This window comes from Sus scrofa, chromosome X, assembly GCF_054392235.1.
Source record: "Sus scrofa isolate SSC_HxYL_T2T_F1_AM1 chromosome X, Sscrofa_HxYL_maternal_Yorkshire_Landrace_v2.0, whole genome shotgun sequence".
Lineage (NCBI taxonomy): Eukaryota > Metazoa > Chordata > Mammalia > Artiodactyla > Suidae > Sus > Sus scrofa.
The window spans coordinates 31,413,418-31,436,213 of NC_139401.1; the positions used below are offsets into that span (position 1 = coordinate 31,413,418).

Consider the following 22,796-nt stretch of genomic DNA (forward strand, 5'->3'; position numbering starts at 1 on the left):
AATTTATAGTCTATTATCAAATGAAAATTAAATAATTACATAATTTATTAGTCAATATAATGATAAGGATATGAAAGAGAAAAGGTAGGCTTTGATACAGTATAATAGGTGGCTCAAGGAAAAATTCTGTGCAGCTGAGATCTAAAGGATGATCGTTCAGGTAAGAGGGTAGTAGATGTGGAAACTCTGAGCCCAGCAAGAAGCAGAAATGCTAAAGGAAGTGAAGAAAGCCAGAAGGGCTGGACTTTGCAGAAAAAGGTGGACACTGAAACAAGAAGTGTAGGCAGGGGAAACATCATGTAAAGACACTGTGAACCATGTTAATGATTTAGAGATTTACTCTAAAAGTAATGGGGCACCATCACAGGATTATAATAGACTGATGCTTACATTTTACATTATTAGTCTTTATGGGGAATGGATTAGAGAGAGGTAAACAAAATCTGGAAGTAAGCATCCAAGTATACGGTAGTAGTGGAAGGGACAGAAATGAACAAAATAACTTAAAAGATATTTAAATAATAAAACCAGTAGGATTTGGTGGTTGATTAGATGACAGAAGTGAGGGACAAGGAGGTCTCCACCCAGGAGCACTTACTGGTACTGGTTTGAGTGGGTGGTGTTGCTATTTCCTGAGATAAGAAATGCAAGAGAAGAGGGAAAAATATATTCACTAGTTCAGTTTTGGACAAGGTGGATTTGAAGAGTCTGAAAGACATCCAAGTGTAGATGTTGAGTGAGTTAGGGGGACAATATATGGGTTCTCTTGAATTCATTCTGATCAGCATTTCATTCCCCTACCATTCTATCCTAGTTTGTTAAATCCAAGGTTGATTCTCAGGCTTTATCTTATTAGACTTACAGGTAGCGTTTTGCCACAGTTTAGCAATTCCTTCCTCTTAATTAATTTCCTTCCTTTGGCTTCTAGGTTTCTGTCCTGGTTTTCTTCCTACTTTGGAACTTATTACTGTAATCCCTACTTCTTATCATTGAAGTCCTCCAAAGATCAATCTTTGTATGTCTTCTCTTTTCTATCTGTAGTCATCCCCTGGCCTTAACTAGCCATCTCAAGGCTCAGCTCTATGTTAAAATTGCATCTTTAATCTCCATTTTGGCTCTCTCTCTTAACCTCCTGGTCATATATCTTTCTACCTAAACTAGATCTCCATTTGGTTAACTAGTAGGCATATGTAACTTAATCTGTACAAATCAGAGATTTTTATATTGCCTCCTACCCCCCTGTACTTCCTACCATCTTCCCTAAATCTGTAAATGACAACATCATTATAATTTGCTCAGGCCAAAATCCTCATTACATATTTGCATTCCTCATATCAAATCTGTCAACAAAATATATTGGCTTTTGCTATAAAATACATCCAGAATCTGTTCACCTCCCATAACTGCCCCATAGATAATGAAACTATCATTATTTCTCATCTAAATTACTGCATCATTCTCCTACCTGATCCTCTCTTGCTTTTACCCTCCTCTTTTCCCTACAGCTTATTCTCTTTCTTTCTTTCTTTCTTTGGCCACACCCACAACATAAGGAAGCCCCTGGGTCAAAGACTGAATCTGAGCTGCAGCTGCTACCTATGTCACAGCTGCAGCAAGGCTGGATCCTTAACCCACTGTGCCACAGTGGGGATTCCCCTACAGTTTATTCTTAACACATCCAGAATGTTTTTGCCAAAACATATGTCAGATCATCTCACTGCTGGGCTAGAAATTCTCTATTAGGTCTTCCTCTACACAAAGGAAAAGTAAAAGTCATCCCCATGGCCTTTAAAGCTCTTCCTGATCTAACCTCATCTCTTAATTGCTCTTCCCTGCACTGAGTATGCTCTAGCCACACTGAAAATTCCTTAGTTATAATCATTCTCCTATCTCACGGCCTTTGTTAGAATGCCATTCCTGGAGTGCTACAGCCTAGAATGTTCTTCCCCCTAGATATCCATATTACTCCCATTCTGATCGCATTCAGGTCTTCACATAATATTCCACCTTTTTCATGAAGTCTCTATAAGCTCTACCCTTATACTGCACACCCATAGTTCCTACACTTCTCCCTGTTTTATTTCCCTTTGCAGTATAACTTCACAACATGCAGACATATTATATCCAATTATTTTCTTTTTTTGTTTATTCCCACAAAAATGTTAGCTCCATCAGGACAGGATGTTTATCTGTTTTTTTTTCCCACTGCTCTATTTTTGAATTAGTATATACATCTAGAACTCAAAAGAGAGGTATAGTTCTAAAGTAACAATGTGGGAAAGTTCAGTATATGGCTGGTACTTAAAACCATGCAAGTATATGAGATTTCCCAAGAGATTAAAGAATGTGGAAAAAAAACAGGCCTACCTTATTTTAAACATTTGAAAGTTGGAGAGAGAAGATTAAGCAAGCCAGGAAGCTGAGGAAAGCAGTTAGGGAGGTGAGAGGGAAAACAGTGTAGTGTTATGTATGTGAAGGAAAACAGGAAATGTTTTAAAACAGGAAAGGCCAACTCCATTAAATGCTACTACAAGCTTAAGAAAGATGGGAATTGAAATGGTATTTTAACAGAGAGGTCATGTCTGGCCTTAGGAAACATTCAATGATGGACTGAGAGACTGACACTGTTGAAACTAAGTCTCCTTGAACCTGAGTTCCCCTGCCGAGGTTATCCATAACTTCTCTATCCAAGACTTTATCACCTTTCTTGTCCTGCTCCTGTTCCCCTTAGGACTGAGGAGTATCAAAGAAAAGGGGTGATTGAAATGACATAGGACTCTGTGAGGCCTTCCCAGGTACAAAACCCTTCTGTGTCCTCTGTTGTCTCTTTGTAGAAAAAAAGCTTTAGTTTACTAGGCCTTCTGCAGTTCCAAAGAGCAGACTCCAACAGTTAATGATTAAAGAACAATAGAGTCACAGGACTTCTCCTCCTAAAGCAATATACATAACAGTCTGATGCCTATCTCTGAGTTGTAGTGCAGAAGCTAAGACTCCCACTCAGGTGGATGATGGTGACTACATGATGAGTTCACGCTGACTGAAAGCACAAAGATGCCACACAGGTTGGACCTAAAAGGCTAACGAATGAGATCCTCAAAACATCATCCTTTTACCCCACCACCAACCCATCAGAAAAAGGTCCCCGAGTTGATGAAGCATATGCTCCTACTCCTCTAACCTCCTGTTTACAAATACTTGCCTAAAAGCCATCAGGAGTTTGGGTCTTTTGAGCAGTGCTTGGTGCCCTGAAATAAACGCTGTATTTTCCTTCCCCACAACCCAGTGTCAGGAGATTGACTTTACTGAATGTCGGGTGAGTGGACCCAAGTTCGGTTAGGTAACAGACAGGGTGCAATTCCAGGGGCAGGAGGGAGGAAAGAGAGGAATGTAAATGACTCTTTTTAGAGGAATGGCTACTAATGAGAGGACAGAAAATTGACACTAACTGGAGGAGTATGTATGGTTGAGGTAGAATAGTTCTGGGATGAGGAAAATAGGAGTATGTATAAATACTGCTGATAAAATCATGTAAGTCAATTTAAATATCACAAGGAAAATCTTTTTGACTGTTCCAATATAGAAGGACATGACTGGATAAGCTAAAAGGTGGAAGAAAAATATCAGGTCCTCAAATAGTTGTCAAATTTAATATGAGCCAGTACAACATTATAGCTAGCAGAATGATATCATCACATAAAGGTAGAGAAACAGTATGCAGACTTTGTGATATGACTGAGTCATGGGTAGAATGGTAATTATGGAACAGGGTGTCATTCTAATAAAGCCCACAGCAGCAAAAAGTATGGAAAACACACTTGGGAGGTTGTGGGGGTGGGGTATGGAAATGTTTAAACACCTGAGAAACAGAGATGTTTAAACATTTCAGATAGCTTTTGTATTCACAGGCCATGGGGATTCATCTGATTTGTGCAAGAAAAGGCAAGTTTGAAGGGAGATTAAATAATATACTTCAAAGAATGTCTAAATGTACTTCTCCTACTCAAAAAGTAAATAAACAGTGATTGGAACTTGAGTTAGGCATTGAAAGATAGTCTTGAGTATAACAGCAGTGGAGGAACACCACCTACTCTTGATTTTTAAATGGAGTAGGCAGTTAACTTTAGGATTGCTTCTCAGAGAGAAAGAGAGAGAACAAGAGAGGGGGGGCCTTTTCTGAAGATAGTAGAGAAGAATGGATGACCTCTTCAACGGCCTTTTAGATTACAATCTTAGACTCTACAATTTAAGTTCAAACTGTTGCAATTTCCCTTTGGAATCTTCTTTCTTTGAGGGTTATTTTATATTCAATTTCAAAATGATTCAGTGGAATTTGAGAAAATATTAGGAATACATGGAAAAGCCTCACTTCTGTATGCTGTGGGGCTCCTATTTTCATAAATATGTTTAAATAGTTTTAATTTCTCCTTAATAATAGCTTGAGAAGAAATTCAACACTATGGTATATTCTAACAGTGATTTCTAGCAAAGGTCATTTTCTAGAATGCATTAAATAATATAGGAAGGCTAAGGTAATTTTACTGTAATAAACATTTATTTCTGTTAAAATGCAGGACATGAGTAAATGAAAAATCTCTAATGATCAGAATACTGTACTCAACTACGATGTTAATCTCCTTTTCTCTCTCTCTCTCTCTCTCTCTCTCTCTCTCTCTCTCTCTCACACACACACACACACACACACACACAGAGAGAGAAAGAAAGAGATACTTGCAGGAATGCTTCCAAGAAGCATTAGAAATGATGGATTAGAGCTCCTCTTCCTTTGCCAGTTCAGACCCTAACTGGAGATGGTAACCAAGCAATAAAACTGCCAAAAGGTTAAGAGAGGAAGCACAAAGCGAACTTCATCATCACAAAATAGATTATTAACATCTGAATACTCTAGTTTTTCCATAGTCTATCACAGTCTTGGATATTAACAATGACAGCACTGTCATATCCTCCCTGTGAACCAGGGAACATTGTTGAAGAACCTGGCCTGGGACCAAAGACTCCCTCTCCCACTGCCTCCATCCAAAGACTTTCCTTCTGATCAAAAGTGAGCAACGCTGGGGCCTCCCCAGCCAGGGCTCACTGTTGTCACTTCCCTTTGTATAGTGTGCCATATCTCATTACATGTCAAGCACCCTCACCTCACTGATGTGTACAAATATGATTTAATTGATTAACTAACTAGTTAATTAGTTAATTTATTGCCACTGAGAGCTGTAGGGTCTCTGTAGTTGCTCAGGCCTTTGAACTCTCTCGAGAAGGTTCAAAAATGCATTTCTTATTCTGTTATTATAATTGATCAGGGAACCTCACTTTTTTTTGTATAAAATCTCACTCCTAGTGTTTTAGACTTTAAGGACATTTTGGATTTTTAGAGGTTTAATTAGAAGACCAATAATGGTATAATCATTATCTAGATGTTTTTGGTAGTCATCTGTTAAGGAAACAGAAAAAGACTTAGCTGAAACTGATGTGCCTTATCCTAAAGGTTCAGATGAAGCAGAATCAAGAGTTGGAAACATAGCCAAAACAGGAAAGAGTATGGGTGGCACTCCTTCCTATGTTTCTGAGAAGGATGGGGACCCAAACGGGGAGTAAGAAAGTGGAGAACTAGTTGACAGCTTCCTTCCCTCCTTCTCTCATGACCATTGCAGATAAATAAAGGCCATTTTCACAATAAATGAATTGTTCTCTCACAATTTAAATAAAACAAATGGTATGCCAAGATTAAATTTAAGGTCCAATTAACCTCATGCTTTTATCGAACTATCTAGATAGTAGCCTTGGGATGCTTTATTCAACTCTAGAGAGGCAAGTAAAGTTCAAATAATAAATATATAAATAACATGTGTTTGATATTTAAGTATAACCTTCAAAAATTCAAATGAAGATAAATAAATTACTGCTTGAGCTATCATATTCTGATGAATAGCATAACCTTTGGCGCCAGAGAGATGTATTTTTGAATATCCACTCTTTCACCTTCTAGCTTTGGACAAGCTTTATGTCTCTTTGTTTTCTCATCTACAATATGAGAATCACAGCAGAACCCATTTACGAGGTATAACCATGGCACTAATTCTAAGACCTTTTGCATTAACTGAGGTTCACCCAGAAGTAGATTCTAAGACAAGGATTTGATTACAAGCAGTTTTATTCATAGATGATACTAGAAAGTTGTGCTGAAAGAGTAAGGAGATGACTAGGAATGGAAAGGAAGTCAATACAGGGCATGCAAATAAACAGGTTATCATTGTGGCCAACTATGCTTCAACACACTGGAGACCTCTGGTGTGAACCATGCCCTGGAGTTGCCCTACTCAAGGAATGAAGAAGGTGGCATATTAATCCATCAACTCCTATTCACCAGTAGTTGAGTACTATTCTAAGGATGTTTCCTTCCCAGCACTTGCAACCTGCTCTGCAGGTAGGTGAACTTCCCCTATGGCAGGAGAAAGTGCTTGGGCAGTCACAGGTACTTGAATTTAGAAAGCTTAGGGTTTACAAAAAGGAGTAGTGCTGAGGGGCTATAAATAGGACATTAAGGGCTAAACTTGACCTACCAGCCCCCTTCTGGTTTCTGTAAATAAAGTGTTATTGGAACAAAGCCATGCACATTTATTTACATATTGTCTATGAGGTTTGGTGGCTTTTAGTATGCAATGACAAAGTTCATTGCATGACCCACAAAGCTTAGAATATTTACTATCTGGCTCCTCAAAAAAGAATGTGTTGATTCCTCATCTAGTTGGTAGCACAACTGAGATTAGAATTTAGGCTTCTTGACCTCCAGTGCAGCACTCTCCTAATTACACTTGAGATTTGCTCTCTCCAAAATTAATTACAGGCTGGGATAGTTTTCCCAGTGTTTAATCAACTAGAAACCTTTATTAACTGGCGCTTCTATGTGTCTATTTATACAATGGTCATTCATATCATACTTATTACCCTGGGACATTTGAAGAACTCCAATATCCTCATTTGGAGTCTTCACATCAACCACATTTTTTAGGCAATTTCTTTCGGAAATGCTAAATTGGGTATTGTGGAATGTGAACATTTCCAGACCCAGCAGCTTGTGGATAAGAAAGGATTCACACTGACATTTATGACCAGATTTGTTGGCTCTTTGCCTCCATCTGCCAAGCAGGCCTTCAGTTTCATGCAAAGTCCTGCTGACCTAAACATTTATGAGAGTCTCTAGGGGAGCTTGGCTTCCCCTGGTGTAAGTACAGCTATTCTCCCCACTGGTCTCTAAGCTGCTCCGCTGGGCAAATACTGCCTGGGCTAGTGTGCTGTCAATCTACTTGAACTTCCAAGCTACAAAGTCCTGGGGTTGGTGATAGTGAAATAATGTGAAGTTCTCGATCCAGAACGCTGGATCTCATTCAAATTACACCCGATGTTGCACACAAGGAATAGGGATGAAATTCCGCACCTAACATAGGCATATGGCAGTAGTTCTTAAAGTGCACTCCCAGGACCAGCTGCATCAATTCCACCTGGCGGCTTTTTAGACCCCCAAGTTCTCAAGTGTCACTCCAGATCTACTGAATCTGGAATTCTGGGGTTGAAGCCCAACAATCTGTGCTCTAATAGGAAATGGGTAATTTTTTTTTTGGTCTTTTCTAGGGCCACACCCATGGCATATGGAGGTTCCCAGGCTAGGAGTCTAATCGGAGCTATAGCCCCTGGCCTACACCAGAGCCACAGCAATGTGGGATTTGAGCTGCATCTGTGACCTACGCTACAGCTCACAGCAACGCTGGAACCTTAACCCACTGAGTGAGGACAGGGATCGAACCTGCAACCTCATGGTTCCTAGTTAGGTTCGTTAACCACTGCACTACAACGGCAACTCCAGATATGCATAATTTTGATGCATGGTAAAGTTTTAGAACCACTGACATAGGATATTGCATACAGACCAACAGTCCCATCTCTGCTACCCACTCCCTTTCCTCAGTGCTGTGGTTGGGTACTGATATGGCCATAATAAAGCCTCTCATCCCTCCATGTGCATCCCCCTTCGCAATAACATTGTAGCTACTCCCTTCAAGAGATGAAGTATTTTTCTCCACCCCTTGAATGTGGACTGGACTTACAACTTTCCTTGGCCAACAGAATGTAGCAGAAGTGATGTAATATGAATTAGAGTCTAGGTATCAAGACATCTTGTAACTTTCATTCTCATTCTCTTATAATACTGCCCTGAGAATGCCATATAATGAAGACTTGTCAAGCCTATCAGATGATGAGGTTCTCCATCCAGCCGCCAGCTGTCAGATATCTGAGTTAATCCATCTAGCTTCTTTTAATTTGCCAGATAACTGCATGCACATGAATGAACCCTAGCAAGACCTTCAGAATACCTATTAAGATAATCACAGCCCAAATGCAGAACCACAGAATTATGAGTAAGTAAATAACACTTGTTTTAAGTCATTATATTTGGGGTGTTTTTATGCAGATATAGAAAAGGGATGAACTCAGGTATCTAAGCAACAACTGCAAAAAGTTGGTTTTTTTTTTTATTTTTATTTTTATTTTTTTTTAGCATTCCTATTTTTCCAGCAAATTGAGACAGTTATACAGTTTGGGCAGGACCACTTTATCATATTACATAATTTCTGTAAGCAGTCATAAAGGATCTTGGTTTGGTATTTTTAAAAAGATCCCCTGGGCCTCAGTGTCCACACATACAGAAGAAGAATAATCAACTAAATACTTTTAACAATTATTCTAGTTTCAGAGTTTTATGGTTCTAAGAAATTCAAAGAGAATAAACTAATTTCTTCTACTCCTTAAGTAGAAAAGACACAGAAATATTTCACTTTCACTCTCCATACATCTAAGACAGAGTTAAAAAAACATTAACTACTGACTAGCTGCCTTCATATCTAGAATTTCCACTGGGTTCTTGGACAGAGAGATAATGCAAGGCACAGCAAAACAAAACAACAAAATAAAACAGAACAAAGGCTTTGGAGACTGACACACTTGGATTGTAATCTTGGCTCAGTTGCTGCCCAGCTATGTGGCCTTCATCTAACTATTTCCCCTCAAAGCCTTGGGATCCTTACCTTATAAATATTGTGTATAACCATATATAGTAGGCAATTATTTGGGGGATTAAAAACATATATGTGAAAGCAGCTAGCACAATAGTGTAAGTACACTGTAAAAAACTTACTATGATGAATGATGAATAATATTGTTTTACAATACAGTACAGTACATGAAATAACTGTCGAATATCATAACTGTATTACAAATTATATTTTCCCTTTTTATATTGTATTTATTTTAGATTAACCTTCTGGAAGTCAGGAATATAAACCATTCTTAATTCTAATGTTTAAACCACCATGTTAAAGAAAAGAATATTTGATTTCAATAATAACAGTTCTAGATTTACCTGACACTTGTGCATTCAAAATTTGTGTGTTTACCATTTTTACTTTATGCCCAGCTCTGTATCAATTTGGTACAGGGTATGAAAGGACACTGCTTTGAGAAAATTACTCTCTCCCTCCATTCTTCTCTAGCTCTGGCCCCAAATCCACCAGCTACCACCAGTGGCCTGGAGCTGAGGACATTCCCAGATTCTCCCTACTGGCTGCAAAGTGGAAGGAGTGGGAAGAAGGGACGGAGTGGTAGGGGAGATGATACTCATTGCTGGGGCAGAAAGAAGTAGGACAGGAGAGATGAAAGATGTTGTTTCTCTCCACTTTGGCCACACATCCCTTTGCCCTCTGCTTTGCCTCACTGGTCCCCTTGCTATTCCTCCATCTTGATCTACTTCAAGGAATTTCCTCTGGCCATTCTCTCTGTGAATTGGAGTTTGGGGATTAAACCATGAGCCACTGAAGCTGCCAACCTGCAGCTCCCCCTGAGTGGAGCTCAGGGCTGATACTAGTAGTGAGGCACTCTGTGTTCTCAGAAAACTGGAAGAACAAGTCCTCAGATAGTCAGATATTTTTAGGAGAAAATTTTACCTGCCCAGTTTGCCCAATCTTGCATCTCCTCATATCTAGAAAAATACTAAAATCCTTCATGGTGGTGTCTGCTCCTTGTGACTAGTAGTAACCTTCATTAAACCAACAACAAAATTTGTAAAATGTGTGCATGGCTGCATGCACCTTCCGCTCACCTTTATCCTACACACTGACATTATTTCTCCCTGCCTCTTTGGGGCAGTATTTCACAGTCACCTGGGAATGCAGCCACCTCCAAGAGTGAGAGCCAGATGGCCTGCAGGCTGTGAAAACTCAGTTGGATATCAAAGGAATGATTTCAGTGAGCCCATAAATCTTTAGTTCCTGCTACCTGCCCTTTGTTGCAAAAACTCCTATATATCCTAGCTCCTCTCTTTCCTCCTCAGAGTGGTTTCTCAGGGCTACCTGAGATGCTATCTCCTGGGCTTAAGTCCTAATTTTGTCCCAAATAAAAGTTAACTCTCAGCTTTGGGTTGTGCAATATTTTAAGTCGACGTCTCTCTGCTGGAACACTCTCCGCTGGATGTACACATGGCTCACATCCTCACTTCCATCAAACTTTCTCATGTTTCCAAGTATTCTCTTAATAGAAAAGATTCACTGACCCAACTACAGGCAATCATGTCCTCATTCCTGCTCTCTTTTCCTTTTATCTTGGTTTCTGGTTCTCCCTAACTGTGTCTCTGGAACTTCAATGCGCAAACAAATCACCTAAGGATCTCATTAAAATGCAGATTCTGATGCACTGGGTCTAAGGTGGGGCCTGAGATTTAGCATTTCTAACAAGTGCCCATTTGATACCAATCTGTGGGCTACACTCACTGAACTCTTAACAAAACTGGGATACTGTCTGTTTTCCACTTTATCAGCTCATCATCTTTCTCTTCCAGTCAGAGTACAGTTGACCCTTGATCAACACATATGTTAGGGCTGCTGATTTACTGCACAGTTGAAAATTTGTATATAATTTACAGTTTGCTCTGCCATGTATGCTGTTCTTCTATATGCACAGACTCAACCAACTATGGATTGTATAGTGTTGTAGTGTTCACTATTGAAAAAAAAATCCTACATATAAGTGGACTTGTACAGTTCAAATTTGTGCTGCTCAAGGGCCTACTGTACATGTTTTATGAAGAGAAGGACTTTAACCTATTCTATGCTGCTTCCTCAGCACCTACTATGATACTCAATACATAGATGGTAATGAATATTTGTCAAGTGGATGACTTAAATATGTTTCTGGAAATCAAAACTAGAAATTGGAATCTATTTTCCATTAGAAACATTATTGTCACATTTAGGTACTTCGGAGGTTAAAGAGGTTTCTGTGTCCTGGCTTTGTAATCTTCCTACCATGTATTAAGTGTCTTAAATAAGGGCATAAGCCCATAATTATGTTCACAGTTCAACAAATTTACACACAATCATTGGAACCCAATCTCTTTACAGAGTTAGATTCAGAAGCTGGACAGGAGAAAGCTAGAGAAAAAATACTGATAAATGATTATACAGGGACAAGCTATGAATATGTGCTGAGGGAACCAAAATTTATAGGTTGTATAATGAAATAAATCTGATGTAATTAGTTGAACATAAACCATGATAGATCAATTTTAATATCTCAGATTGAAAAAAAGAGAAGCTTTGCACATCTTTTTCAAGTATCCAATGCCATTAAGTCTAACTCTGATAACTTCTCAGAAACCTCAGGGAGTACATGAGACACACTGTCCCCATACTGTATGGCCTCTTTTAACCCAAATATTATTTATGCCTTTTATCGAGTTATCATTGTGCTACATTGGCTGTGAACTTTCCATTGTGGTATATTTCTACTTGCTATTTAAAAAATCCACTTCACTTGAAATATCTATCACCAAAGTTTCATACTTAAATCACCCAATCTTTGAAAAGTAAACAAAGTGGGAAAAAGAAGCAAAAAACAACAACAAAACAACAAAAGATGTTCTTAGCTCTTCCTAATTATAGAATTGGTACAGCACAGAAGTTTTCTGGCTCCTCTCCCCTGAGATTCAAAGCCAGCATTAACATTGCCATGAGATTTTATGCATACATCCCACTAACAAGTGAATAGAAAGTGAAATAAAAGAGACTGAAAACAGGCAGTAAAAACAAAAGTTAAAACTACAGCAAAATAAAGAAACACTCTTCCCCCAAGTCTACTTGTTTTGGTAGTCACGGTTCATTTTTCTTTTTCTTGAACTAAAAATGAAAGAGCTCTTAAAATTGTTTTTGGATGGGACAGAGGATGGTGCTAGAAGGTGATGTGTTTCCATGGCTTCAGGAATTTGTACAGACATGTGACAAGAATATTGTCTAAATTATAGAGGTGTCATGGAGATGGAATCTTTAGGTATTTAATCTTGGAGACTACTATGGAGGTCTACCCTGATTCCCTCTTAGGGACAACACACCCATCCCTTCTACTGGGAATAATGGTTGTTGATGTTATTCCTCACTTGGAACTGCCTTTGGCCCTGGAAGAGTCTTCTAAGGTCTCCCCTTCCTCGCAGCATTAATGACTGGCTGGTTCAGGAATACAAAGGCCAGTCCCTCAATGCAGGACAGCTCTGCAGAGCCAGCCCAGTTTTAAGGCTCCTGGCTGAGGCCTTTGTGGCAGTTATATGGCCCTTTAGCCTTTTCTGCTGTCTCTGTCATGGACTTTTCTTTGTTGTAGGTCTAACTCCAATATACTTTTGTCATTCGATACTCTGAATCAGAGTCTACTTCCAAGGAACCTACTCTAAGACATTTTGCCTAGTAAATAACAAAAGTTTATTCCTGTTTTCAAAGTAGCAACACATTTTCCCTTTTACCCAGGGATCACCTCATTGCTGTGCTTTTGAGAATGTCTACAGCCATAGAGAATGTGGTCCAGCATACTTACGTGCTTCAATAGTGGTCAGTCCAGGGGTTGGGCCAGGCCACTTTGCCCTCAGCTCTTGCAGTAAATGCGTTACCGCCTTCCACTCTGAGCTCAGATCTTCTAACTTTCTCTTTAATAGAAAAGCATACATGTTATTTATTTGATTAACATCGAATGAAGTAACTTAATTCAAAAAGTTATTAATTTGTTTTGTGAATACATTATTGTATTTCTATTTTGCTTCTAAATTAACTTTCCTGGGTAGAATTCCTCTCAAAGATATTATAATTATTTTAGTCAACCACACTACAAATTTGTATCGATTGTTTGCTGCACACAGGCTCTTTCTCCAGGCACAATTTCAATGAAAGGAAGTATAATGCAAACATTAATGAAAGCAAGAAAAATAAATAAACAAAAATGTGTCATCTCAGCAATTGGCTTGAATCTTTTATTTATTTATTTATTTACTTATTTACTTATTTTAAATAATTATTCATCTAGGTGTGCTGCTGTTTTTTGGCTTTTATTCGGTTTTTAGTGTTTTTTTTCTGGCACACCAGAAGCATATGGAAGTTCCCTGGCAAGCAATCTGTGATCTATACCACAGCTGTGGCTACTCAGGATCCTTAACCCACTGCACTAGAGGGGCAACTCCAGGCTCTGGCTTTTTATTTTTTTTAATTTCTTAATTTTTTTAAAAAAATTTATTGTTATTATTATTGTAATTATTTTTTGTATTTTTAGGGCTGTACTCGTGGCATATGGAGGTTCCCAGGCTAGGGGTTGAATCAGAGCTGCAGCTGCTGGCCTACACCACAGCCACAGCAATGCCAGATCCCAGCTGCTACAGCAACATGGGACTTGAGCCACATTTGCCACCCTACACCAAAGCTCACAGCAATGCCAGATTCTTAATTCACCGAGTGAGGGCAGAGATCAAACCTGCATCCTCATGGATTAGATTCGTTTCCACTGAGCCACGATGGGAAATCGTGGACTCTGGCACTTTAGAATATGCATTTGTCACCTAGCTGTCTTACACATGGATATGCTTTTTACTTTTCCCCCTTAAATTTTATCTGTATGGCTTATTTTTTTTTTGTCTTTTTGTCTTTTTAGGGCCACACCCATGGCATATGGAGGTTCCCAGGATAGGGGTGCAATTGAAGTGTAGCCTCCCACCTATGCCACAGCCACAGCAATGTGGGATATGAGCCATATCTGTGACCTACACCACAGCTCACAACAACACCGGATCCTCAACCTGCTGAGTGAGGCCAGGGATTGAACCCATGTCCTCATGGATGCTAGTAGGGTTCACTAACACTGATCCACAATGGGAACTCCTGGCTTGACGCTTTTAAATAGTATCTAGTGTGGCTGGATACAAGAATTTTTGAGAGAACATTAAAAATATCTTACTGCCCTGGCTTACTCTAGATCTATCATATTAGAAACTCCTGGATGGGATTTCCCATCATGGCGCAGTGGAAATGAATCTGACTAGGAACCATGAGGTTGTGGGTTCAATCCCGGGCCTTGCTCAGTGGGTTAAGGATCTGGCGTTGCCGTGAGCTATGGTGTAGGTTGCAGATGTGGCTTGGATCTGGCATTGCTGTGGCTCTGGCGTAGGCCCGTGGCAACAGCTCCGATTGGACCCCTAGCCTGGGAACCTCCATATGCCATGGGTGCAGCCCTAAAAAAGGACAAAAGACAAAAAAAAAAAAAAAAAAGAAAGAAAGAAACTCCTGGATGGAGGGGCTATGGGACATAGGGAAGGGACGCAGGGCGATAAGCTTCTCAGAGGCCACTTCAAGCAAGAATTCTTGTCCCAGGTGGTGAAGAAGATGTCAGACATCCTTCAGTCGTTAGTCCCTTGATAAGCAGATAGGTTGGGGGGGTCATCAGAGAAAGAGAACTAGGAATGGCTTTCTTGATATAGAAGACATTTTGGCCTAAGCCATTTTGTAATCTAAGCCTGACCACAATGCTTGCCCTTGAGTAGGTCTCAGTAATTAACAATCTTATGGGAGAGAATGAAGAAACTAGCGAGGAACAATCAGGAAACAATGGTATAGTCTTGGGGTAGGGTTCTGGTTCATCAGGGGATATATGTAATAATATATCTTTGAGTACTGCAGGAACTAAGGCCCCCATTCAGGTGGAGAGTGAAATGAGGATGTTGACCCTCCTGACTTCAATCAACTAAAGCTTGGACTACTCTGTAGACCTGTGTCCCAGTCCTATGCTGAATTCTCCTCTGTGAAGCCCCCTCATGAATATGCATATATAACTCAGCCCCTTAATGAATATTTATGTACCCTTAGCTCAAAACTTCCCCAGTTTCGCTGTTCCAGAGAGATTCTGCTTTGGGCATGATCCCCCGGTACTCTCCTTACTTGCTACAAGTAATAAATCCTTCCTTCTCCCAATCTTTGGCTTATTTGTGTCTATTGACTTGACACCCACCAAGAGGTGAAACCAGGTTTCAGGTAACACCTTCAGGGACTATCTCAGCTGTGGAAGGAAATCTGCCTTGACCAAGGGCATGCCCTTCCCTCATTCAAGGACTGATTAAGGTGAGAGTACAAAGGCTCAGACCATTTGGTTCAAAGCAGGCTGATTTTGAGGGTCATTTTAGCTGCAGAGCTCCCAGTAGAGTCAGGAGGCCTGTTTATGGTCAGTAATGTGCTGGTATATGTTAACAGTTAGCTCTCTAGGGGGAAGTAAAGAAAAAACCTGATTCTAGTATTTGCTAATTTCTGTGGTATAAATATTCCCACTATAGCCAACTTTAAGTAAGTTACCAAGAGGATATCAAGCGGCTCACAAAAAGCCTGAAAATTGATAACAGACTCTCATGAGTAGATACAAGCTGCCTCTAGTACACCACTGGGTAACAATATGATTACTTATTGCTGGTAGAATGTGAGCAGGGGTAATATCTGTCAGTTCTGGGGTGACACTTTTTAAAAATTTGAGTGAGGTTTCTCTACTCATTCTTTCCCTATCCACTAGCTGGAAGCAAAGGACTCAAAGGTCATAGGGCAGACTTTCTCAATATATTAGGTGGAGAATTTATCCTAATACTCTAGAGCAGTGGTGTCATCCTTTGGGACCTTCAAAAACACCTGCAGGCCTTGATAAAGCCTGATTTCTGGGTCTTAGCCCTGGAGCTCTAGATTCAATAGGTCTTGGGTAGGATCCAAGAATTTACATTTCTAACAATTATCCAATTGATGCTGATGCTGATTGTCCAGGACTAAAGCCTAAGGTGTCCATAATAAGTAACGAGTTGCCTAAGCATCTACAGTGAACTATATATGTACCATGCTTGACAAAAATAAGAAAATAGGCCCTGAAATCACTTTCTATATGACAATTCTCTTGAGGAATCCTGTTTGAAGAAAGCTGCCAAGGGTATATATACTAGAATGAAAACAAAAAATTCATCACTTCCTATTTTAGTTATCATCTATGCTCTTGAGTTTATTTATTCCATTGTGTCTGACATCATTTCAAATCAAGGCTTTTAATTTCTTTTCCTAGAGCACATGCTGTTAAACATTTACTATCACATCAATAAATATAACTCTTCTCATTTATTAAAACATAAGCCTTGAATCAAAAAGCAAACAAAAAATGCCTCTGATCAGTGAGGAAAACTACCATTGAAAGGAATGACATGCTGAAGATATTTTTCCATTCTGATATCAGAGGTAAACACCAAGAATTAAACATTACCAAAGGCTAGTGAATGAATGTATATTGGGTCTCCTTATTCCCCTGTAAATTTCTAGTATTCTTAATATTATTAATACATAATATCAAGAGGATTCAGAGGTAACCATGTTGATAATAAAAAGTAGCAACAGATAATAGGGAAGAGACAATAAATGTAATTGCAGATAACTACAAAATATAGTGATCTTGGTCATTTATTGAAAGGATAACAGTGCAGGAGATGGTGAAGTCTCCTCAGACATCATTTAACCTACAGAAAGTCACCTGTATTTGCAGAGAGAAAGAGGGAGAGAGACGAATTTACATACAGCTGAAATCTGCTGAGTCCTCCACTCAATAAGCATATGGCCCCATAGTGAGTGGGTGAGGAAAGATGGGAATGTGCTGTTTCTACAGTTGGCTTAGGTTTCGCTTTCTTCTCATGATGTACGAATCTCACCACATTGAGTTAGACTCTAATATTTAAAGTATTTATCTTACAACCTGGCTTCTAAAAGCAAATTAACTACTTCATCTGGGTCTAGACTGAAGAAACTGTGATTGGTACTAAGCTTCATATTCCATGTGCCTAACTGTATAATGAAACAATAATAAATGATGCTTATAATGATGACCCTGAAAATTAAGAATAGTTTAAATTACAGTGTGTTTTAGAATCAGAAGTCCTGGATTTTAGTCCTAACTTATAACGACTGGTTGTGTGGAAAATCAGGTAGGTCACTCAGATTCATCATCCTTGAAGCGTAGATATAACACTATATACCTAACTCATAGCTTTGTTGGAGAAAGCAAATGAGATATTTTATATGAAAATAACTCTGTGAACTGTAAAGTACTATAAAATTGTTGGTTAGTTATTATGCACTGCTTAATGAAGCAAAAGAGAAGACACTCAATAAAAGTTTTCATTGAAAGAGTTAAAATGAAAATACTGCAACGTTGAAAAACTTAGTTTTGGTTATTTAGAAAATAACATGTTTATATATTCAATCCCTTTTTATTAATACATAAACTCTGAATGGTCTATTCATTTACTAGAATATTATCTTGTCCACAGTTATTTCCAGATGAGTAAGTGAGGTATTCATATGATTTCAGATGTAGAGTTTTTTGTTCGTTTGTTTTTTGTCTTTTTGCCATTTTTGGGGCCGCTCCCATGGTATATGGAGGTTCCCAGGCTAGGGATTGAATCGGAGCTGTAGCCACTGGCCTATGCCAGAGTCACAGCAACGCAGGATCCAAGCCGAGTCTGTGACATACACCACAGTGCACAGCCAGGCCAGACCCTTAACTCACTGAGAAAGGCCAGGGATCGAACACACAACCTCATGGTTCCTAGTTGGATTCGTTAACCACTGAGCCACGATGGGAACTCCCAGATGTAGAGATTTTAAAAATTAAGCAATGCCCCCAAGGTACCACAAACATCTGAGGATACTGCAAAGTGTCAAAAAGGCAATAAATAACCTCAGAGGTGTATGCTCCCCAATCTTTCATAATTATTAGCAAACGTTACAAAAAATGGCTATAGATTTTGATTCAGCTGGTCTCAAAAACACTCTTGCAACTTCTTAAAGTACCCAGTATAATTTAGAGTTGAAATAGATTATTTATATACACTATGGAGGTCCTTTTTTGTTTGGTTTCATTTTGCTTTTTGGTTCTCTGATGTTGGATATTTTCAATAGATCTCTCTCAGCTTTTCCATTAGGTTGTAAAGTTCCTTCAGGTAGCAAAAAAATGTTTGGCTTCAGCAACTAATGCAGCATTTTTCATATAATAAACTGCAAACCATGCTCAATACAAGTTTGTAAAAGGTAATGATTAATTACCTTTTACCATGTTAATCTTTAACCAAATTCAAGGGAATCAAATGTATGTCTAAATTCCAATATCTTTAAAGTCAGTGAGATAATATCAAATTATCAAGTCCTTTTCTTGATTAGATTTCTAGAGTTTTCAAACTTTTAATATGCTCAACAATTTGCACATCCCAAGCTTTCCTCACAAGAGCTCAAAACTCAACAATCATAGTGGATTCATGTTTTACCAAAAAGGAGAAACTCTGAGATCATTTTTTTAAGGGCTAAACTACTTTCATGATGGGGGCATTTGCAGCTGAGCATTATTTTCCATTGTATATAATCTACTTGGAGTTACTCATTAAATGTTAAGACACATATCAAACAATGTGAAATTTCTTCTTTATGAAGAAAAATTAATTACAAGAAAATTATTTCTGATTTTAGCTTTCCCTTTTATGTTTAAAATTGAATACGGTTCTAAGCTATTTGAGTTTGAGGTTTTCAAAATTTTTAGGTTTTATATTTTTCTCATGTCAATGTTTGGCATGAAATTAATATCTGCTACATAAATAAATGAATCCTTCTATGGCTGTATATACACAGACATGCTTGTGAATACTGTACTTGAAACATCCATGTTTCTATGTCTGTCTCTATAAATACAATTAATATAACCAAGGACCAGGGGTGAAATTCAAACCTCTGAAACACTTGTCCAGATCCAGCCTAAGCTACTGGGTAAGCCTAAATTGAGACTTTTCCCTCCAAATATCTCCTCAGAAAGGAGAGTCAGCACTTATTAGCTTATAATGTCTTTTGTTTCAATTGCTTTATTTTGAACAACAAAGTTGTACAGTAGCATGAAATAACCTCAAGAAATATAAATTTGGAATGCATACAGAAGTCATCAGCAAGAATTTGGTTAAATAAAAAAAGGAAGTGAAGAAAGTTGATAAATCATGAGTAATTATTCCTAGGGTATAATCTCACGCTTACAAGTGGTGAAGGGCATTCTAAACAAGTCTTTTAAAGATAGTTTTAAAAAGCAAAACAATACATTACTCTGATGGGGTGATAAATAATTCACATCAAAGAAAAATGAAAATATTCTCTCTTCTAATATTTTAGGAATGGGCACTGAAGTTAGGGTTAAATATTCCAATGATAATATTGAAGAAGTGAAAAATGGCCCTTCTAGTAACTGACAGCTAGCTAGGTGCGATGATCTCAAGTGAACATAAAAAAGTCTCAGAAAATAAACTCAAGAGAGACAAGGACATCTCAGGGCCATGTTTGGAATGAGACAGAGACAAGGCCACTCTACCACCACAAAAATGACTAATACGAGGCACTGCTACCTCTTTAACAGTGATACCTCTGCCCTTCTTTAAGCTTTTCACCTGCTAGATAAAAATTGTTGATACCCAGTCATCACAGTGTCTCCATTTCTTGAAAGCATCTAATCCAAAATGGCTTCCACCTCCCTAATTCCTCTTGAGAATCATCCAACCAGCTCTTTTCAACACCTTCTCACTGAGATGCCCCACATTCTCTCTGGAGGGCCTTCTTCCTTTCTGCAGTAAGCTAAACAACCCTAAATTTTTGATTATAGGTATGTTCCTAGTTGTCTTTGGACAGAGAATTTTACAGCACCATACAGGAATTCAAACAGTACCATATTGCAAATAACTTAGAAGGAAGTAAGCTCTAAAATTCTGGAATATACATATGAAGAGTGTGAATGAACTCATTTCATAAATCATAAATGTGACGAAAGCAATATTTCTAATTAGTGTGTTATTTTATAAAATGTGAGATTTGAAATATGGAAGTGATAATCAATTATGAAATTAAATATAATTAGGCATTTGACATTCCTAAATGATTCTATCACTTGCTCAAAAATTTATTGTAATTTTTGTCTTTTCAATGGGAAAGTGCGGCTCTCTTTATATTTAAGCATAATTGATTAGCACTTATTCAACCTCTCATGAACAAGACTATTTCTTCAGGTATAAAGCTAACTTGCATCTTCAAAAAAATGAAATTCTGTTACTCATGTATTAATAAAGTATAACAGATCTCTAATAATGTTACTATTTTTCAATAATTCTTCTCCAACCTTTTTCTATTATCATAGACATGGAAATCATGTTTATCAAATGAGTCAAAATGGACCTTTTAGGAGTTCCCGTTGTGGCACAGTGGAAACAAATCCAACTAGGTTGCGGGTTTGATCCCTGGCCTTGCTCAGCAGGTTAAGGGTCTGGCATTGCCGTGACCTTTGGTGTAGGTTGCAGAGACGGCTCGGATCCCTTGTTGCTGTGTCTGTGGTGTAGACCAGCAGCTATAGCTCCAGCTGGACTCCTAGCCTAGGAACTTCCATATGCCATGGTTGTGGTCCTGAAAAGCAAAAAAAAAAAAAAAAGGGACCTATTATTTGTGGGGGACAAACTTACATCTGTTATCTCACTATTGATTTCTGATTTTACTAAAAATAGTTGCACCAGATAAATGAGATCATGTCTGATACATGATTTGTAAAACCCAAATATTGTTATAATTGTAGTATTTAATTGAGCAATGTTTTGACCAATAAGACACCACTTGACCTGCTATTCTGTATATAAATCTTCAAATGCATTTCTGCTGTTAGTAATATATTTTATCAGGCAAAAAAATATATATATATACCCAAGGAAGTTCTTGGAAATGTTAAGATGTTGATGTTGGCAGTAGAACAAACTCAGGAGAAAAAAAGAGCTTAATCTTGTTAATTAACAACAAAACAACTGGGAAAATGAAACATCCCTGGTTGTGACTGACTATAATTGAAAATGACTAATGATGTTGTCATCATGGAGCTTATATCTGAGGAAATGATGCCTGGAAGATTATAATTGCCCTCTTGACCATTTGTCTATAGCAACTGTTTTTGTTTTAAAGGTTGGGGTGGAACCATTTGGAAAAATATAGAAAGCTTCTACCACCTTATTTTTTTCTCTTATATTAAAAAAACTCAAGATGAGCAATAAAATATATTATTAGATTCATGTTAACAAGTTTTTTTAATAATCTAGAAAGTTAGCAAAGCAAACCAACTGGTGTGATCTTATTGCTTCATAAAGTAACCAAGACATTTTAAATTCCATTAATGCTCAGTTCTAATAATGGAAAGTGATATAAGTATTTCAAAATATATGCACATATTTATTTATTTATTTATTTATTTTATTTTATTTTCCCACTGTACAGCAAGGAGGTCAGGTTATCCTTACATGTATACATTGCAATTACAGTTTTTCCCCCACCATTTCTTCTGTTGCAACATGAGTATCTAGACATAGTTCTCAATGCTATTCAGCGGGATCTCCTTGTAAATCTATTCTAAGTTGTGTCTGATAAGCCCAAGCTCCCGATCCCTCCCACTCCCTCCCCTTCCCATCAGGCAGCCACAAGTCTTTTCTCCAAGTGCACGATTTTCTTTTCTGAGGAGATGTTCATTTGTGCTGGATATTAGATTCCAGTTATAGGTGATATCATATGGTATTTGTCTTTGTCTGTCTGGCTCATTTCACTCAGTATGAGATTCTCTAGTTCCATCCATGTTGCTGCAAATGGCATGATGTCATCCTTTTTTTTAATTTTTTTATGGCTGAGTAGTATTCCATTGTGTATATATTCCACTTCTTCCGAATCCAATCATCTGTCGATGGACATTTGGATTGTTTCCATGTCCTGGCTATTGTGAATAGTGCTGCAATGAACATGCGGGTGCATGTGTCTCTTTTAAGTAGAGCTTTGTCCGGATAGATGCCCAAGAGTGGGATTGCAGGGTCATATGGAAGTTCTATGTGTAGATTTCTAAGGTATCTCCAAAGTGTTCTCCATAGTGGCTGTACCAGTTTACATTCCCACCAGCAGTGCAGGAGGGTTCCCTTTTCTCCACAGCCCCTCCAGCACTTGTTATTTGTGGATTTATTAATGATGGCCATTCTGACTGGTGTGAGGTGGTATCTCATGGTAGTTTGATTTGCATTTCTCTTATAATCAGCGATGTTGAGCATTTTTTCATGTGTTTGCTGGCCATCTGTGTATCTTCTTTGGAGAAATGTCTATTCAGGTCTTTTGCCCATTTTTCCATTGATTGATTGGTTTTTTTGCTGTTGAGTTGTATAAGTTGCTTATATATTCTAGAGATTAAGCCCTTGTCCGTTGCATCATTTGAAACTATTTTCTCCCATTCTGTAAGTTGTCTTTTTGTTTTCTTTTGGGTTTCCTTTGCTGTGCAAAAGGTTTTCAGTTTGGTTAGGTCCCATGGGTTTATTTTTGCTCTAATTTCTA

The 22,796-nt window shown here is 38.3% G+C and overlaps 1 protein-coding gene across 24 annotated transcripts in view; it reads right to left on the minus strand.

Moving 5' to 3' along the window:
- The window catches only part of DMD (dystrophin), a 2,611,869-nt gene that overhangs the window by 725,561 nt on the left and 1,863,512 nt on the right, over positions 1-22,796 (minus strand). For all 24 annotated transcript variants that reach the window (XM_021079543.2, XM_085006422.1, XM_085006420.1 and 21 more), the window contains 1 exon segment: positions 12,922-13,030. In XM_021079543.2, the coding sequence (XP_020935202.1) occupies positions 12,922-13,030 (109 nt within the window).